The sequence below is a fragment of the Hirundo rustica genome, chromosome 8 (assembly GCF_015227805.2).
Source record: "Hirundo rustica isolate bHirRus1 chromosome 8, bHirRus1.pri.v3, whole genome shotgun sequence".
In the NCBI taxonomy this organism is placed as follows: domain Eukaryota; kingdom Metazoa; phylum Chordata; class Aves; order Passeriformes; family Hirundinidae; genus Hirundo; species Hirundo rustica.
The window spans coordinates 9305566-9312794 of NC_053457.1; the positions used below are offsets into that span (position 1 = coordinate 9305566).

A 7229-nucleotide genomic window follows, 5' to 3' on the forward strand; every position below is an offset into this window, starting at 1 on the left:
AACCATGATTGCTGGATTAGCGACGTTGGAGAGGATTTCCCAGCCTCTCCTTGAAGTCTCTGGCTGTGAACAATGTTGTCCAGCTCTGTTTTGGGGCTGTCAGCACTGTCTGCCCCAGGGCCCATGGCAGCAGTGGGGTTTCCTGCCCACAGGATAAGTTGACTTCCATGTTCCTTTCACATTTGAAGTTTATTTCCCAGCAACCACACAGGTGGGGCCTTCACTCAAAACCCCACAAGGTTTGAAAAATAAGGGCCTTTCCCCAAAACCTTCTGCACCTGGGCTGGGGCTGCCCAGCTGCTCTGGGTGTAGGCTGCAGAGGCTTTAAAGGGTCTGTGGGAGGGAGAATTCCCAGGGGAGCTGCTGGCTGCAGACATGGTGTGCAGGTAGGACCCGGGCTGGCGAGGCGGTGGCGCTGAGGGAGGGTGGGTATCGTGACTGAGCCTGGCAGATGAGGGCCCTGCAGCCCGTGCATGTGGTGAAGGTACCGGGCTTTGTCTCTGCTCTGTAGCTCCGTGTGTCTGCCCATGCCGGCTGGGGCTGAGCTCAGACAGCGTTTGTGTTTGTGCCTCGGCAGCTCCAAGCCCCGCGTTCGGCTCGGCCCTGGGCTGGTGTTGGCCGGGCCCTGGGCTGGTGTTGCCCGGGCCCTGGGCTGATGTTGGCCGGGCCCCTGGCGCTGGCCGGGCCCCTGGCGTTGGCCGGGCCCCTGGCGTTGGCCGGGCCCCTGGCGTTGGCCGGGCTCGGGCGCTGGCCGGGCCCCTGGCGCTGGCCGGGCCCCTGGCGCTGGCCGGGCCCCTGGCGGTGGCCGGGCTCGGGCGGTGGCCGGGCCCCGGGCGTTGGCCGGGCGTTGGCCGGGCCCCGGGCGCTGGCCGGGCCCCGGGCGCTGGCCGGGCCCCGGGCGCTGGCCGGGCCCCTGGCGTTGGCCGGGCCCCTGGCGTTGGCCGGGCCCCGGGCGTTGGCCGGGCCCCGGGCGTTGGCCGGGCCCCGGGCGCTGGCCGGGCCCCGGGCGCTGGCCGGGCCCCTGGCGTTGGCCGGGCCCCTGGCGTTGGCCGGGCCCCTGGCGTTGGCCGGGCCCCTGGCGTTGGCCGGGCCCCTGGCGTTGGCCGGGCCCCGGGCGTTGGCCGGGCCCCGGGCGTTGGCCGGGCCCCGGGCGTTGGCCGGGCCCCGGGCGTTGGCCGGGCCCCGGTGGTGGCCGGGCGGTGGCCGGGCTCTGGCGGGACGAGCCCTGCGGGGGGCGGCAGAGCCGGGCCCGCTGTCGGCAGCCCCGCACAGGAGCGAGCGGAGCTCCTCGGGCCGTGTCCCTGTGCTGCGGAGGGTGAGTGGCCCAGCAGAGCAGAAGTGTAGCGGCTGTGGTGCGGGGGCTCCATTACAGGAGCTGGGGAATGCAGTTACCGAGACTTTGTGTTGCTGTGATGGCAGAAACCGTGACCCTGAGTGCAACGTAATGTCAGTCTAAATGCATACGTGATCAAAGGCCTTGTGCCTGCAGGGAACTGCACCTCCTTATGGTTTCCCAAGGCTTTGGTCTATATGTAGTGAGAGAAAATGTGTCCTTTTTGTATTTGAAAAGTGGGGTGTATTTTAGTGCTGTGTGTTCTCACTCTGTGAGGCAAGCATCGCCTTCACCTGTGTGTAGGGATGTCGTAGATGTAGAGTGTTGTGATGGCATGTACTCTCTCCTCCCCCACTTTACAATTCAATGTGTATCTGCAGTGCGTCATGATGTAATTAGGGTTTGTTCTGTAATTTTATTTCTGCATTGAGGTTCACTGGAAAGTCAATGCTGGTGCTGTACCTGTCCACACCCATGGAAGTTGCTCATAAGATAATGTGGCTTTCAAAAAAAATCTGTATTTGAGATACTGGAGTGTGTGAGGGTGGGAACCATTCTTCACTTTGGAATTTGGATAGGATGAGGAGGGGTATTTCCAGTGATAATGTAAACACACCTTGGCAAATACTTGTTGCTGAATCTGAGTCTTGTTGTCTTCACATCTCTGCAGTCAGTAATAGGAGCAGCAGCAGAACAGGACTAGGAAATTGCAATTTCCTGTGAACAAGGCTGGCTGTGAGTAGTTGAGGATGTCACAGGGAACAATGTGTACGTTTTACTGCTTGGCTGCTGTGCAAAGAATTTCTACTGGTCAGATGCTGGTCTGAGTTATCCGAAATATTTCTGGGTTTGTTTTCTTTTTTTCCTGCATTGCAGATCTGTTTTGAACTTTGTCAACAACGTTTGACTTGATGTCAGTTTAAAACCAATATTGTTACTTTCTTTCTGGTTTTTGTGAGCATATTCTGGTAGAATTTACTTTCAGATGTGGCGAATAATCCTTTCCCTGCTGTCAGAAGATAAAAAGAGGAAAGGAACCCCCCCTCTCTACCCTTAGTAACACAATATCCTGTCTAATTGATATAAAGTAGGACTTTGTGGTCTGTAAAAAAACTGCAATGGTGGAAAGAAAACAGAGCTTCACTGTACTGCTGGAAAGGGACATTGCAGAGGAGCTGTTGTTGTTTATGAAGTGCCATGCCTGGCATCAAGAGATGCATTCCTAGAGCCTGCTGTGGTGGCAGCTGCAGGATAAAGAACAGTTTGGTACATAAACCCTTGTCCTGAGGTAGATTACACATTTTCACCCTGTTTTCAGCAATAATTATTTGATCAACAGAGTGAAAGGGCACAGCAGTAGTTCTGGTGGAAAGCTGGTGATCCCAGAAAAAAGTAACCCTAGTATTTGGAGGTGAGGTCAGCTCCTGTGTGGCTGGATGACATAAAGGTGCCCTGTGAGAGGAGCCAGGGTGCTGTGGGGGCCGCATGCTCAGCAGTGTGCGTCCTGCACATCCCATCCCATCCCCTCCCGGTGGCTGCAGCTGGGGGACAGGGCTGGCCAGGCCAGCTCAGCTTTTTGGCAGCTGGACTGAGCCTGCCCCAACCCCAGCAGCTGTTGCTGATGCCTGAGACTCTGCAGTCTGTGCTGGATCCTGCAAAGTGGTTGCTGTGGGGACAGTGGGGAAGGACACAAACCTACTCTCCTGAGCCAGACCTTGGAAATAAGAGGTTAAAATACTAATTACGACACACCACGAAACTATGAGCCTTCTCTAACACAGTAAAGATTTCATCAGATGCTTCAGAAAGCTTTAGTGCCTCCCATTTCTTTTTATAACCGTGAATTTTGAGTCCCGCTGGGGATCAAAAGAATGTGGGCAAGAATCATCTGAAACTGGATACTTTTCTATGTAAGGTTTTGAAACGACAGAGTTGATTTAAGCAATTCTTCAGCAGAGTGTTTCACAATGCAATGCTTTTCTGCCCGGTTCACGACGGGCTGTGCCAGCCTGCATATCCCCCTGCGGCACTGGAGCCTTTGGTCAGGACAGCTGTGGCATGCACACTGTTTACCAACTCCCCGATATGGAAAAACAAAGCTTTCATTCCTGGGCTATGGAAAACTTCTACTGATGAAAACCACGCCCTCTCTCCGGGGAGGAAAACATAACAAACATTAATGTCTCTTCACCCTTTTATGCCTGGTATATTAATCACCCAACAAGGGCTCACGACTTTTCCCTGTTCCAGTTTGCATTTGCCCTCTAACTACTGGGAGGAGTCCTGCTTTGTCTATAAAAAGCCACACTTTGCCAAACAGTGTAACAGAACCGAACTTAGGGACTCACTCACCCATCGCATCCCGGGAGAGAGGACTGAGCGCGGCCATGTTCGGGATTGGGAAGAAGCTCGCTGAGGAAGCTGTACAACAAGCTGAAAGTGCTGCACAGGTGGCAGGTAAATACAAATTGCTGCTTTCCCTTCTCCTGTGCCTTGGGTGTTAAAGTATTTGCCCTGCTCCCACCCTGCTGCTGGGAGCAAATCTGCCCCTGGGGCATGAACTCTGTAGATGCTGTCTCCGAGGGTGGGGTCAGCACATCCTGCAAACTCCAAGCACTCTAACACTATAGTAAGTGAAGGTCTGATATTAGCTACTGCGTTTGCAACAACTTTTCCTATTCTGGCTCATAGTGCGTGGGTGCCCAGATGATGCACTGATGACAGGACAGCTGAGAGCGGAGGCGAGGCTGCTTATTTAGGGCTTTGCTTCCTAATATGACCAGCCGTGACAAACAGGAGTTCTGCAGCAGTGCAGTGTGTCGGCTCTGATCCGCTCGGTGCTGCCCAGAGAGGTGCAGTTAAGTGCCCTGGTGTCAGCGCTCCAGCAAGCAGTCATGCACCTCACCGAGAGCACAAGTGCAGCTGCAGGGGCTCAGGGCGTGAGCCAAGTTCACTCCTGCAGGGAGTTTTGCTGAACTGGCCCTGAAGTTAAATAACCATTGTGAGTGGAGCTTTAACATGGAGACCTGCACTGCTGAGATTCCTGAAGTGTTTGTGCTTAGTATGTGAGCACTGGAAACTGCTTCATATTTCTTTACATGACACTTAGGTAAACTCTTGAAACCAATTATTTTGCCTGTGACTTCAAGTGCCGTAGAAATATTACTTGTGGGCTGCACGCCTAATGAAGCAAGTGGGAAGCCTACTACTTGTTTACCATGACTTGGTTCATTTTGCTAGGAAGATGAAGGATGAACAATCCCACAGCCAAATTATTGTCCAAAGAATTTGGATTTATTCTTAATTCAGCTATTTTTATGCTGAAGCATGAAAGAAAAACACCAGGATGTGGGAAGGGAACCATCAGCTTTTCAAATTAAGATTTCTTTCTGATTTTGCCATAGAGTAGTCCTAAAAATGCATATTTTGTGGCAGCTTTTTGACGTTCCTGACTTCTTTAACATCGGGGAAACATTTCCTGTTTCCTATGCTGGGAGAAAAGATGGATGTTTTAGAAGGGACATTTGTCATCTTCAGAGGAGCTGAGTACTAATCCCAATCAGCTGATGGAACTAAGTGTTTAGGCGTCAACAAACTCTAAGAGCAAAGTTTATTAATAGTAGCTGCAGCCCTTCCCTGTCTGTCCCAAGCATTTGAAGCTGAACCAGCTCTTTGGATGTCACCAGTCTGAAGCTCTTTGCCTGAACCCTGCCTACATCTTCTCAGCAAGTCCTGCACTGCAGCATGGCTCTCCACCTGGAGATGGATTCTGGAGCAACAGAGGGGGTCCCAGGCACTGGCCTGACTTTGGCCACTTCTGTGCAATGTGCACATACCTTGATGTGAGGCAGTAAATACATGGCACACAATGCTGAACTCGTCATGCCACTGTTAGTACTGCACTGACTGGAAGGATTCTAGATGTACCCTCTAAACCCCCATTTAAATGAAAATAAAGGGGGATTAATGCCAGATTTCAAGTTTAAAAAGACTGCCTATAACTGGTGGTTTTGTAACTATTAATTACCTTGTTTCTGAACTACTTCTCTTGTGCCTGTACGTGCCCCAAAGGCACAGTCTTACGAGCCACTGCCAAGTACAGAGTGGCACAACTGGGCTTTGCAAGTATCTAAAATTAGCACCTATCCCATGGATGCTGACAGGAGTCATGAACTTGACTGTGACCCAAGACTGCTGTGGCAAGCATTTTCCTTAGCTGCACCTTATGAGCAATGAGCATCATTCACATAAGGAAACTGCAGCAAAAGATGGCATGTAATGATAATTAGCATGTCTTCTAAGCAGTTGAAAATGTCCTACAAGCTCAAGGTGAAAGAGGCCACTGGTTTTCACAAGACACTTAAAAAGACACTGTTGAAGATATATTCAGTGGAAGCCTTTGAAATTTTAGACACTCCCAGTCCACTTAAATGTCTTTCCTCACCTCAGGATTTCTCCCTCCTTCCACTTCCATGAGGAATGTCTTGCTCTGTCAGCCACCCCCTCAGCATCTGTTGTGCAGAGCACATCTATGGTGTTTTTAAAAAGTAGTACTTGGAGCCAGTGGTAATAAAATAAATACAGGTCCAATGCAAGGCCATTTCAAGTCAAACTTCTGACTCTTGTAAGCAAGACTTCCCTGATCATAGCTGCTGGAAGCTGATCATCCAAATATTTACCACTGTTATCTAGGCTGCAGGCCTCTAAGACAATACCTTCTCTTGCTCTTCATTTTTCAGTATGTCTCTTCTACTGAACGTTTCCACACCTTTAAAACTACTCTGGTCTCTTACAGAATAAATTTTCTTTAGGTACAAGAGAAAGTATTAGACAAATTACTACATTTTTGATGTGCTGCTTGGACAGCATGCCAGTTCAGAGAGTGAGCACCAGTATATACAGCTGTAAAAGAATCTTTACCAAACTGCTCTCAGCAGATCCTAGCCAGGCTAAGTAAAAGGAAGGTTTCATTGCACCTAATTCTCTACTAGGGTTTGTTTCTTGACAGTCTAGGTGCCCCACACTAACATCCATAATCTTCACCTATACTGATATATGGATACTGTGGGGAAACGCAACCAGACTCCTAATGGCACCTCTACTACCACATCAGGATACCCATTCTTACGGAGTAATTACTCATCTTCTAGTCCTGAAATGTTTAGGGAATCCTTTGAAAATGTGACTGTTGAAATTAGGGGATGAGTAAAGACTGCCTAATTGACTTTTTTTTTTTTTTTTTTCCCCCTAACTGCAGTTGACACAGTGAACCAGACTGTGCAGCAAGCAGCAGAACAGGCTAAGAGTGCTGGTCAGAAAGCAGCAGAACAGGCTATGAGTGCTGGCCAGAAAGCAGCAGAGCAGGCTAAGAGTGCTGGCCAGAAAGGTACGGTAATGTTTGTGTTTATTTCAAAATGTCAGGACAGTGAAATCCCAGACAGGGCCCTCAACCCTGCCTTGCTTCTTGTCCCACACCTGGTGGGAAAGGGGAAGCCATTGCAATGATGCTACAGTTACCTTTGTTTTTTTCTCTTTTAAAAGCACTTGATGAAGTCTACAAAGTTGCTGAAACTGGTGAAAAAGCTGTAAAAAATGTAGCAAACCAAGCAACTTCATGGGGCAAAAGCTTTGGACAATGAAGATCAAAATGTATCACCACTGAAATTTTTGTAAACAAGTATCTACTACATGTATTCTTAAATAAAGACAATACTTACCCTCTGCCCGGCTTGCACGTATTCCTTCAGTTACACGTATAAAAACACATTTACAATAACTAGTCTAGAAAGGCAGGCAGCTAGAGCTGTGCCGTGCTACTACTGCAAGGATGGATTTTGGTTTGGGTTGTTTTTTGGTTTTTTTTGTGGGGTAAGGGCTGGCTTAAAGCGGGCAGCAT

General features: G+C 50.1%; 1 protein-coding gene across 1 annotated transcript; it reads left to right on the plus strand.

The window, feature by feature from the left end:
• The first annotated feature begins 286 nt into the window (after positions 1 to 286).
• On the plus strand, positions 287 to 7056 carry LOC120755832 (uncharacterized protein CG45076-like). The gene is made up of 4 exons (XM_040071377.1): positions 287 to 386; positions 3584 to 3790; positions 6591 to 6719; positions 6875 to 7056. Exons 2-4 carry the CDS (start codon positions 3721 to 3723, stop codon positions 6970 to 6972), a joined length of 297 nt encoding a protein of 98 aa, XP_039927311.1. The 5' UTR covers positions 287 to 386; positions 3584 to 3720; the 3' UTR covers positions 6973 to 7056.
• Positions 7057 to 7229: the final 173 nt, after the last annotated feature.

What these genes read in the sequence shown, in the direction of transcription:
- LOC120755832 (XM_040071377.1), top strand. Translation starts at nt 3,721, where the DNA reads ATGTTCGGGATTGGGAAGAAGCTCGCTGAGGAAGCTGTACAACAAGCT. An exon ending in AAGTGCTGCACAGGTGGCAG is followed by an intron (nt 3,791 to 6,590) that starts GTAAATACAAAT and finishes CCCTAACTGCAG; the next exon opens with TTGACACAGTGAACCAGACT. An exon ending in TAAGAGTGCTGGCCAGAAAG is followed by an intron (nt 6,720 to 6,874) that starts GTACGGTAATGT and finishes CTCTTTTAAAAG; the next exon opens with CACTTGATGAAGTCTACAAA.